Here is a 12,962-nt window from a genome sequence, read left to right as displayed (position 1 = left end):
GGACCAGGATTTGAATTCTAGTTTGTTGGTCTCAAAAGCCTAGGTTAACTGCATTACATCATGCTGTCTTCTTATCTTCTGGTGAAATAGGGTTTTAAAAGATAGGGCCCTTCAGCTTCCTGTGTTCTCTTTCTCTTACCCCTACTGACACCCAAATTAGTACTTGAACAAACTGAGGACTTAGGAGAGATCATGGGAAAAGAAACATCTCCGTCTTATTTTCCTCATTGTTCGCAAAGTTTTGACTGAAAGAAGTGATGAATGATGGGATGAATGAATTTTTAAAGCATAAGTGTAAAGAGGGTGTTTTTAAACGAAAATACTAAAAATTTCATATGTAAACTTGTTTCACTTTGTGAAAGTATTCAGTAGTTTAGCAATTACATCATTACTCAAAACGTATTTAGACTCTTAAAATTTTGTTCCCAACCACTGCCATATATTTTTTTTAATACCTTTGGTGATTAATCTTCATCCTTTGAAGGTGAATTTGGTTTTTTATAAATATAGTCTCCATATTAAGAACAGGTTGTGTTACAAATGTCCTTTTGTAAGTCAGCTGCTTGGAAGTCATTCCTGTCCAGAAACTCTGGCAGGAGGGAGACAGCTGAGCTTTGAGCCATTGGCAGAGGCTTTTGGGTGCAGGTGCTGAGAAGCCAGAGCCTAGGCTGGGGGCCAAGAAGGAGCAGTACAATTTGAGGTGGATTTGAAGAGAAAAAATGGTACTTAGGTGATCAAAAGGGGGTCAAAAGATGAGGGGTTATTGAGGAGTGAGTATGTGGGAAAGAGTTTAAGTCACTTCTTTCTCTCTCTCCTGTCCCCCCTCACAAGATGAAAAGCAAAAAGTGGGCCGGGGAAGGGTGTACCAGAAGGATGGTGTGGTCCTCCCCTTTTGTCTCCACTGTTTTTACTAGCCACAGCTTACTTTGTGATGATCGTAATGATATTCCCTAAATGTGAAATGAGCTTTTCAAAAAATTAATTGTATTATATCATCACTGTTCTTAAAATGTATCTCTTGCTTAGTTTATCATTCCTTTTTTTTCTCAGTGTTGCTCTTTACTACTGCTTTGAAAAGTTTTCTCAGTGACACTGTTTCAAAATACCTTAACCTTAGGTTTATGCAGAAGCTCTGCTTAATTACTCCTGTGTCATACTGGAATAATTGTATAGTTAGTAACAGTTAAAATAGTACCTCTTTGTGAATTGGTAGAATTAAACACTTATTTTCCCTATATGCCTTTTTTCTAAATGTGAATGATTTCAGCAGATATTTATTGAATGCCCCATGTAAGCTGAATATTTAAATCACAAAAATGTATGCATTTCTAATTAGAGAATTGGGGAAGAAAATTTCTGACATCTGATAAGATGTGAAACATGCTCCCTTGGTATTTATTTATCTTAACTTCTGCATATTTAGAACATAGCTACTACTCTTTTCAAAATCTTCATCTGTTATTGCTGATTTAACTGAAACGTCCTCTGAGTTGAACCATATTTTAATGTGTCACTTAAAACCATATTGAAAAATGCTTTTAAACTGGAAGTCTAACACTTAGGCTTTATAAAGAGATTGTGAGTTAAAATTTGCCGATTTTGGGTGCCGATTTGGATTTATATAGCTGGTAGATGGCTATATAGTCAAAGAAATTGAGTCGTGACTGCCTTCCATGCAACAGAGTATTTATTTTAGCTTTCTTTTCTGTTCATTTTCAGGAATTAAAGGAATTACTCAGCCGTCTGCTTTTATACCTACAGCTGAGAGTAATTCTTTTCAGCCTCAAGTGAAGACTTTGCCTTCTCCTATTGATGCTAAACAGCAGTTGCAACGGAAAATTCAGAAGAAGCAGCAAGAACAGAAACTACAGTCCCCTTTGCCAGGAGAATCCTCAGGCAAAAAACCAGAAGGCGCTACCACCAATGGAGTAACTAATCTTTCTAATGGAAATCCTGCAATCCTTTCTCCTCAGCCTATTGGTATCGTTGTGGCAGCTGTCCCTAGTCCCATTCCGGTAATATCATTATTAAATAGTGTTAGACTTCATTGGGATGGTGGGAGATCATTTGTTTAATTAAGTGGCCCATGAGAAGGAGGCAAGTACAGATATAGATTCAGTTACAGACTGATTTTGTGAGTACAGATAGATTCAGCTTCCATCAGTGGTCTTTTAAAGATTTTATTTACTTATTTGAGAAAGAGAGAGAGCCACGTGCACAAGTATGAACAGGGGGAAGGGCAGACTGAAAGAGAATCTCAAGCAGACTTCCCACTCAGTATAGAGCCTGACCCGGGGCTTGATCCCACTGCCCTGAGATCATGACCTGAGCTGAAATCAAGAGTCCAACGCCTAACTGACTCAGTCACCCAGGCGCCCTGTCAGTTGTTTTTTCACAATATATTATGTTGATTACAAAGCAAGCTATAAAATGAACACAAGTGAAAATACAAAGATTTGAGATGTGCACAGTATGCACACATAACCAGTCAGAGCTTTATGTAAGAGATGAGTCATTTTTAGAATTGTCATCCCTAGCTAAGCCAAGATGATCAACTGCAAACTTTTTTTTGGTTTAAACTTTTCTTCTTTTTAACATTCAGATGCAGCAGAGTTGTAATGCAGATTGATAACACTTTAATATAGATGTATTGCTGTGGCTTGCTGGACACAGGACCTTAGACAAATCCCGTAGCTGTTCTGAATCTGTTTCCTTATTTCCAAACAGAGTTTATAGTCTCCTTTCCTGTCTCACACAACTGAGGTTATGATGAAGGGGCTTTTAAAATGAGAGGGCATCATGCTAAAGCAAGGTGGTTTTTTATGTTATTATTGATGATATCATTAAGGAGATCTTTTTATCTTTGTTTTTCTTATCATCATAATCATCATGTCAGTAAAATATTGGATATGTGGTAATACAGTCGTATGCTGTTCATTGTAGAGAAAACTTGGGAAGACAGTAGTTTTATCTGAGACTGTATCCACAATGGTTTAATTACTAATGTGCAATGACATTATGGCTGTCCCCCCTTGACAGTGTCCCCCCTGTCACTTTCTTGGCCCAGAGGTAGATACCTTTATAGTGCATATTTTTTCAAGATTTTATCTTCTCTTCCTATAACCTTAAAAAGTGATGATTTTGGCAAGCATTCGTCACAAATGTGAAGTTTTTAATCTTGTTCATTTGAAAGGTAGCTTAATGTTTTTCTCATGTATTATTATATTTTATAACTATATTGCACTGTGTTGCAGTTTTTATATTTATGTGTCTGTATAGAACTGGATCTAACATATATAGAGATACCTATAGATATCTAGATAGATAAATAGATAGATATAGAACTCTTGTCTAATAGAGGAAGTGTTCTTTTTCTTTCTAACACTACATTTATTAAATGCGTTAATGCTATACAAATATGTGAATTACTGTTTATATCCTAGACTTGTTAAATCTTTTTTGTTTTCTACCTTCTAACAGGTCCAGAGAACCAGGCAGTTGGTAACTTCACCAAGTCCAATGAGTTCTTCTGATGGCAAAGTTCTTCCCCTCAATGTACAAGTGGTCACTCAGCACATGCAGTCTGTGAAACAGGCACCAAAGACTCCTCAGAACGTTCCAGCTAGTCCTGGTGGGGATCGTTCTGCCCGGCACCGCTACCCTCAGATCTTACCCAAACCAGCCAACACCAGTGCACTCACCATTCGCTCCCCAACTACTGTCCTCTTTACTAGCAGTCCCATCAAAACTGCTGTTGTACCCACTTCACACATGAGTTCTCTAAATGTGGTGAAAATGACAGCAATATCCCTCACGCCCAGCAACAGTAGTGCCCCTCTTAAACATTCTGCCTCAGTAAGCAGTGCTACAGGAACAACAGAAGAATCAAGGACCATTCCACAGATCAAGAATGGTTCTGTTGTTTCGCTTCAGTCACCGGGGTCCAGGACCAGCAGCAGCAGCGGAGGAGCATCTGCCGTGGAAGTCAAAATGGAACCTGAAGCACCATCAGATGAACATCCTGGACAGTGCCAAGAGAACTCTGAGGGGACTAAAGCTCCCAAAACAGCAGCTGGTGCCCTTCTGGGACAGAAAAGTAATACAGATGGAGTAGTGCAAAAACCTTCAAATGAAGGTGTCCTTGAAGTAAAAGCAACTAAGGTCTGTGACCAGAGGACCAAATGTAAAAGTCACTGTAGTGAAACTCTGCCAGGCACTTCAACAGGCAATAATCCAAGCACTGTCGCCCTCTCAGTTGCCACTCAGAACTTAACTTTCACCAGCACCACCTCACCAGCTAATGGTGACTCAATAAATAAAGACCCTAAATTATGCACTAAAAGTCCAAGAAAGCGACTGTCTTCTGCATTGCAAGAGTCCCAGGTGCCTCCCATAAAGAAACCAATTGTGGAACAGCTTTCTGCAGTTATCATAGAAGGTCAGAAACCAGGCAGTGTTGAGAAGGACCAAAAGGTTCCACATTCAGGGAAAATAGAAAGTTCAACAGCCGGTGCTCAGATTCCTAGCAAGGTATCAATAAATGTCAACTCACACATAGTGGCAAATCGACCCTTGAATTCTTCTGCTCTCATTGCCAGTGATTCAGCTTCAGAACAGCAAACACCATCATCATCTCCAGATATAAAAGTAAAACTTGAAGGGAATGTTTTTCTTTTGGACAGTGATTCGAAACCAGATGGCAGCTTTAATTCAAATGAATGGCAACAGGTCAGTAAGGATTCTGAGTTTTTATCTGCCGGCTGTGAACAACAGCAAGATATCAGTGTTATGACAATTCCTGAGCACTCTGATATCAATGACTTAGAGAAATCTGTTTGGGAATTAGAAGGAATGCCACAGGACACATATACCCAGCAGCTGCATAGCCAGATACAAGAATCTTCTTTGAATCAAATACAAGCACAGTCTTCAGATCAGTTACCTCTACAGTCTGAACTGAAAGAGTTTGAGCCTTCTGTTTCCCAAACAAATGAAAGCTACTTTCCTTTTGATGATGAGCTTACACAAGATAGTATTGTGGAAGAGCTGGTGCTTATGGAGCAGCAAATATCAATGAACAATTCTCATTCTTATGGTAACTGTTTGGGAATGAGCCTTCAGAGTCAGTCTGTAACCCCAGGAGCTCCAATGTCATCTCATGCCTCCAGTACCCACTTCTATCATCCAATCCATAGCAATGGCACTCCAATCCACACACCCACACCCACTCCTACCCCAACCCCAACCCCGACCCCAACCCCAACCCCAACGTCAGAAATGATTGCTGGCTCTCAGAGTCTGTCACGGGAGAGCCCTTGCTCCAGGCTAGCCCAGACCACACCTGTGGATAGTGCTTTAGGAAGTAGCCGACACACACCCATCGGTACTCCACATTCTAACTGCAGCAGTAGTGTCCCTCCCAGCCCTGTTGAATGCAGGAATCCATTTGCGTTTACCCCAATAAGCTCCAGTATGGCGTACCATGATGCCAGCATTATCTCAAGTAGTCCTGTGAAACCGATGCAAAGACCCATGGCCACACACCCTGACAAAACCAAACTTGAATGGATGAATAATGGGTATAGTGGGGTTAGTAATTCATCGGTTTCTGGCCATGGCATTCTCCCAAGCTATCAGGAACTAGTGGAAGACCGTTTCAGGAAACCTCATGCTTTTGCTGTGCCTGGACAGTCTTACCAGTCTCAGTCCAGACATCATGACACTCATTTCGGTCGTTTGACTCCTGTCTCTCCTGTGCAGCATCAAGGTGCCACTGTAAATAACACCAACAAACAGGAGGGTTTTGCAGTTCCTGCCCCTCTGGATAATAAAGGAACTAACTCATCTGCCAGCAGCAACTTCAGATGCCGGAGTGTGAGCCCTGCTGTTCATCGCCAACGTAATCTTAGTGGAAGCACCCTGTATCCAGTATCTAATATCCCCCGATCTAATGTGACCCCCTTTGGAAGTCCGGTAACCCCAGAAGTTCACGTTTTCACAAATGTTCACACAGATGCATGTGCCAACAACATAGCTCAAAGAAGTCAGTCAGTTCCATTGACAGTCATGATGCAGACAGCCTTCCCAAATGCTCTTCAGAAGCAAACAAACAGTAAAAAAATAACCAACGTTTTGTTGAGTAAACTTGATTCTGACAATGACGATGCAGTGAGAGGTTTGGGCATGAACAACCTGCCCTCCAATTACACGGCCCGGATGAATCTCACTCAGATTTTGGAAACTTCCACTGTTTTTCCTAGTGCCAATCCGCAGAATATGATCGATTCCAGCACTTCTGTTTATGAATTCCAAACACCATCTTACCTCACTAAAAGTAATAGCACCGATCAGATCAGTTTTTCTCCTGGAGATAATCAAGCACAATCAGAAATCGGAGAGCAACAATTAGATTTCAATAGCACTGTTAAAGACCTGTTGAGTGGAGACGGCTTGCAAACCAACCAGCAGCTGGTAGGTCAGGTAGCATCTGATCTCACTAATACTGCGTCTGATTTCTCTAGTGATATCAGGTTGTCTTCTGAGCTCTCAGGCAGCATCAATGATTTGAACACTTTAGACCCAAACCTACTGTTTGATCCAGGTCGTCAGCAGGGACAAGATGATGAAGCTACACTGGAAGAATTAAAGAATGACCCATTATTTCAACAAATTTGCAGTGAATCCATGAGCTCTATGACTTCATCAGGTTTTGAGTGGATAGAAAGCAAGGACCATCCTACTGTTGAAATGTTGGGTTAAATAGTGTTTTATAATATGTAGCACACTGTATCTAAAGACATATGTATTGTATTTGTCTTAATGGAAGTGCCTCCCGCAGCAGAAACACTTAACTATTAATTGTGACATTTTAAAAGAGTTTGCTGCAGAAGTGGTTTCTTCTTCAGTAGGAAATGGTTAGACTCGCCTCAGTTCTTAACAAGTTTCTGAAGACAGTAGGCTGTAGAAGAGCAAGTATTAGGTTTTCAATTTTGTAATGTTTCCCCCATTTAATCACATTGTTTGCTAGTAAACAATTGACTAACCAGCTTTTACAAGAGCAGTCTCCATCTTTGTTTTGTATAAGTTCGTTTTAATTCATCAGTTGATCTGCACAGAATGTAGAGGAAACCATTGATTTTAGGTCTAGGCTATTTTTTGTTGTTGGCATTATCTTTTAGATATGAAATCATAGCTAAGGTAAACTGTAGACAAGAAGGTCTTCCTTGAAGCAGGGATAATATTCAGGTTATTATCGGTATTTAGGCTTGAAGCATAGAGCTACTGTAGAATGAAAAAAAAATCTCTGTAGGACTTTCTGGGACTTCAGTACCATTTGCACCTGCATTTTGAAGGGCTTAAATAGGAGAAAATAATGGGAAATTAAATATTAATTTAAGGAAAGCAAAAGCTGCACTAAAATTTTTTAAAGGAAGAACTAGTAGCCATTTCTATTTGTGACCTTGCATTAGTCTTATTTTAAAATTTATTTTTAATATGGAGCCAGCAAACACACAGAGACGTGTGTATGTGTGCTCACCCACACAGACAAGTGAATAACTCCAAATATTATAATTTAATAGAATAAATACAAGCGTGTTAGAAAAATACTTCATGTTTTGTTATTTGGTAGTTGAGTTAGGAGAATTTAGAAGGAAAATAAAAGCATTTTCTTAGTTTCATCACAGTGGCTAAATGCAGATATTAAAATTCTATTTAAGATTTAATTTGAAGTTTTTAATTATAATATTCCTAAATCCTCAATTTAGTGACTGACTCCTTCGCTCCTGAATATAGTAATACAAGTTGATCATGGGATCCCTTGAAAAACAAATAAACCGGAGGGAGATAACATAAAAAAACAAACAAAAAACATTTCACCACCTGAGGTCTGAAGCCACAAATCTTTATGTCGCTGATAAAACAAAGGGGATATCAATAGTACTTGAAAAAGAGGAGCATTTTATTACATGCTTAATTTATTTATTGTGATAACCACAATTGCAAAAGAAGCACTCAGGATGTGTTTTAAAATGTTTCTCTGTATGGCTCCCATTTTGTTTTATGAGTAATTATTTATGAATTTCTTGTTGACACAAATCTGCTTACTAGTTGACAGCTCCATTTGAGTGAAGTTAGGGTTACTTTCACATAGATTTAAAAATTGCCATTAAGTTTTTAAAGCTAACATTAAACCATTGCTATGCTACCTTGAACCTAGCTAGCTAAGCTTTCCTTTACCTTAATTAGTAAGCCAATCAGAAGACTACAATCAATGAATATTTAACAAATGTGATGAAGGGTTTAATTTAATAAGGTTTCATTGTTCAATAAATTTGCAAGGTAGGGTATTAACATATTTTGATAAATAAACGGTGCTAGGGTTGGCTCAGAGGTTTATATATTGGTATGTCTTAGTTATCGGCATTTGTGTGTGTTTGCTGTTATCTTGATTTAATGATCTGTTAGATATTTTTTCTTGATGCTAGTTATTTCTTCACTGTACATTGAGACACAGCACTACTGCACACCAAAGTATGCAATACCCAAAGGAAACTGTGTGATTTCTCTTAACAAATGATGGGAGCCTTTCTATATGAGATACTCTGAAAAGGAGATTTTGAGGCCATTCTAATCCCTTGTTTACATTATTAGCTTCCTACTAATATAAAAATAATGGAAATCTTTTTTTATAAAAATATAAAAGACTGGAGGATTTTTAACCCTCTGTACAGTATTGCAGCAAACACTTTAAATTTGGTTGAATTCGTCCAGCAAACTTTCTGGGGTTCATATATTGCACTAAATTTGTTGAACCTGTGGTAGGCACATCTCTTAGGATAAATGCAACCAATACAGTCCACAGATTAAACTTTTTAAATGTGTTTCATTATGAAAAGACAAAATGTCATCAAAGTGACAGATAAAATTGTCTTATGTAGCAATGTGCATTGATCTCAATGAGATATTTCTATTTCTTATTCTCTTACATGAGAATATTACAGCAGGAAGAATTAAGTTTAGTTTGCTTCACCATGTTAATACATGATCACAAAATGTGCATGAGTGTTATTGACTTATCTTGTACAGTACTAGGTATTCCTGTAACCACTTTTTTTTTTCTTGGCTGTATTAAAACTGGTTCAGTGTTAACCAGGCAAGCGTAGTTATTCACAAGTTATTTACTTTTTTATGTTTACTAATTCTGCTTAGTTACTGTTGAATATGTTCTTTTCTCAAATTATTTTCATTGTTTTCATGTTTAAAACATTTTTCATACTGTTTATCATGATAAGACTTCATGAAGTAAATAATTTTGCATATAATTGCAATAAGCACTGACTTTTGAACTGAAAAGAAGGAAAGTTTTTTTTTTGTGCAGTGCATCTGAGGTTCATATAATAGTCTTGTACTATAATGTGCTTTACTACACCATAAATGACAAAAAAACAAGCCCTGTTTCATGTTTTCATTTAGTGCAAAAAGTCAGATTTCCCCAGTGTTTTGTTGTCTGTTGTACCTGCTGAAACTACAGTAGTTGAATATTGCAGTAGCATTTCAGTTCTCTTTTTTTATTGAAAGTGCTCAAAAATTGTTTTTTAAATGTTTTCAAAAACAATTAAAAACATTTTATATTAAACTGACTGGGTCTTAAGGTGATTTGTGGGATCTATCTTACACAGGCAGCGTGCCATTTTCAAACAGACCTGATGCCATTCTTCCTTAGGTCTCATGAAATTCATAGAAATGGATAAAAATCAGCACAAGGCTGAACACCGCTCTTCACTATTAATCCAGAAGGATACACAGATCTTGTTTTATTCATCAGAACTCTGCTGTCCTCTTAGGATGTATTACTGATGAGTCGGACCTAGTATGGAGCTTCATGTTGCCCCCCCCCACCAAAAAATCTCTGCTTTTGCTTATTTCAACAGCTAGTCTGTGGAGTACCTGGATATGTATATTTTTGAAGCTTTGAATAGAAAAATAGTAGGAAAAAGTGGAGAAAATTCTAAAGCACAGCTATGCCCCCAAAGCAGCATAGGCATTTTGGTGAACTCGAAAATACAAAATGCACTGAAACTCATGAAGCAGGACCCAGGAGTTGTAGGTGTGGAATCAGAAATGAGCAGATAGAAATTTCAGCTCCTCCAGAGTAATGACACCAGGATCTGAGATGGAGATTCCTCACTCCTGAGATCAAGATGCAGCAATCACCAGTGCCTGGGACCATAACTTCTCCTGTAGTCAGGACCTGAGCCAAACAGTCTGCTCATCTGTGTATGCAGATCTGTGAGGAACTGGGAGAGACCCACTGTCACCCCAGGACTGCAACCCTGACTGTGGACAGGTGGAAGAAGCAATTACAAGAGGAAAGAAGAGAGTAGCGATTAAGAAGGGCAGAGATAAGAAGCAGGAGGACTCCCACACAAAATGAGCCTACAAACCAAAATTCTAAAGTACTGGAAGAAAACAACTAGTCCTAAGAAAGAACATCAGCACTTAAGATAAAAGTAATGAACTACCTGGATGTTAACTTTAAAATAGATATGTTAGGATCCTCAGTGACATTTTTGTTTTTTTAATTGATCAAGAGCAAGCAAACAAGAGCCAGTGGTTTCAGTGAACCAATAAGAAAATCGAGGTGGGGGGGTAGTGGAATACTGTGTAGTATCTGAGGTGCTCTGGGCTGCACATTATAGAAAACCTAACACTGGCTTAAACCATAAAGATGTTTACTTTTAGCTTAATTTTGAAGATAGGAGGTCAGGGTTTCATTGAGGGGCTCAGTATTCTCAAGAATTCTTTCTGCTGCATCATCAGCTTTCTGTGTGTTGCATGGTGGTCACAAGGTGCCTATCACAATTCCAAGCTTTATATCTTCATGCATCCCAAACAAGGTGGTAAGGGCAGCTCTTAGATCAAAGAGAAAAAATCCTTACCAGAATCTCCCATTTGCAACTGCCTCCTCACCCTCCAGGCCCTCTTTAGTCTCTTTGGACAAAACAAGTTCAAGGTCCACCTGAAAGCCAATCAGTTTAGATGCTTGATTCATCCTTCTATAACTAGAGGAAGGGCCCATCTCTGGTCATCCACCTAATGAGTTCCATAACTTAGGAAAGATACCAAAGCCTCAAGATCTTGTTCCCACCTTTGAGGGGCTCACAGTTTTATAAAGAACTAATTACATGTACTTCTCAAACTACGTGTATATACTTTTCATAATTATGTATGTCCCAATACAATATGCTGTATAGAAGAAAAGAAGTGACAGTTCACACTGAGGAGCTAAGAATAGAACAAAAGAAGTTTCATAGTATAGGGATTACATTTAGAAATAGCTGTTAACTGGTGTAAACCCTTAACTGATATCCTGCCTTCTCTGAGTTAAAGAATCAGGTATTAGTATCATAAATGCAAATTGCCTAAGCACATGTTACCATGATAAAAGACCAAAATTTTTATTTTGTTAAATATATGAAGCAGAGATTGATTTTTATGTCCATTGCTATAAATGAATTTTTAAATAACTAGAATGGGGTCATTTATCAATATTACATAATCTGAGATTTTTCTAAATATGGATATGACCAGCCCTGAAGCTATAGTCTATTCCATCCTTAGATGAAAAGGGAAAAACTGACTACAAATTTTAAGATAGATTTTCTTTCTAAGAAGTACTTCATTTTGGAGAGAAGGGAAAATTTTACAACTGTATCATGACAATGGTATCACTATTATATATAGAATATTTTCTTGCACTAGGCTTTCTATTAAGTATTTTGCACATACTCTCCTCACCTCGGAATAATTGTGAAAGAATATCTTTTCAGGTGAGAAAATTTCGGCTTGGGGTTAACTGGTAGGGATAATAGCTAATAACAGGAAGAACCAGGGTTATAACTTGATTCCAAAGCCTATTTGTAACCATTATGCCATACTTAAAGTTATTTATTCAAACGACCTACTGTAGCACTACGTAATTTTATTTGGTGGCTTTTTTGAAATTTTTCTTCTGGTTTAAAATTTAGAATTGGGTTTGATTTTGTGGGGATTTTATTTCTCTTAAACCTCTAATCCTCTATCTCTTATACTTCCTTTTCACTTCTGTTGCTTTGGGATTTCACCTGTATTTTTTAACTTTCCCCTAAATTATTTAGTTCGTTTTTCTCCCTTCCCACCATGGAAATACATGCCATCATGTATTGGAAGTCAAGGGAGAAAACAAGATTTACACACAAAATTGGGTTTTACACACAACTTCACAAGTGCATTTTTCTTTTAAATTTTTTTTTTTTTAATTTACTTGACAGATCACAAGTAGGCAGAGAGGTGGGGGAAGCACGCTCCCCGCTGAGCAGAGAGGCCCGAAGTGGGGCTCGATGTGGGGCTCAATGTGGGGCTCAATCCCAGGACCCTGGGATCATGACCTGAGCTGAAGGCAGAGGCTTAACCCACTGAGCCACCCAGGTGCCCCTGCAAGTACATTTCTTAGAGGAATACCTAATCATTTATTTTTAAACCACTTAACATTCCACCAGGAAATAAAAACTAGGCTGTTTGTTGAATAAATGATGAAACACCTAAAATATGTCAGTCTCTGTGCCAGTTGCTAAAAAAGACATTTTGAGATTTTACAGTATAACAAAGGTGCAAATGAACAGACTTGACGGATGCAGTGTGCTCACTACAGCAGAGACGGCTGTTTGCCACTGATGACATCCTAGCCATCTGCATGAAAGACGTTTACCAGCTTCCCTTGTTAAGTGGAGCCACTTAAAAGTGCTCAACCAGAAGGATGTCATCAAAAGATTTGTGTGCAAGTTTCTTTGAAGTGTACTTGTCTTCCTTCCTCCCTGCTGCCTGGAAAGCACCTGTGATGACTAGAAGAACTCTGGTTAGCTCCCTTGGTCTTGAGGTAAAGCCACACACTACGGATGATGGAGTGACAATATGGAAGGAGA

The 12,962-nt window shown here is 38.4% G+C and overlaps 1 protein-coding gene across 1 annotated transcript in view; it reads left to right on the top strand.

Annotated features, from left to right (window-relative positions):
• LOC111153200 (regulatory factor X7) overlaps window positions 1-9,580 on the top strand; it is a 145,855-nt gene extending 136,275 nt beyond the window's left edge. The window contains exons 9-10 of the mRNA XM_022512072.1: window positions 1,720-2,015; window positions 3,481-9,580. Of these exons, the coding sequence (XP_022367780.1) occupies window positions 1,720-2,015; window positions 3,481-6,759 (3,575 nt within the window). The 3' untranslated portion in view covers window positions 6,760-9,580. The remainder of the gene's footprint in view (window positions 1-1,719; window positions 2,016-3,480) is intronic.
• Window positions 9,581-12,962: the final 3,382 nt, after the last annotated feature.

The sequence above is a fragment of the Enhydra lutris genome, unplaced genomic scaffold (assembly GCF_002288905.1).
Source record: "Enhydra lutris kenyoni isolate GAN:26980312 unplaced genomic scaffold, ASM228890v2 scaffoldscaffold31, whole genome shotgun sequence".
Lineage (NCBI taxonomy): Eukaryota > Metazoa > Chordata > Mammalia > Carnivora > Mustelidae > Enhydra > Enhydra lutris.
This window is presented reverse-complemented; position numbering and strand designations above follow the sequence as displayed.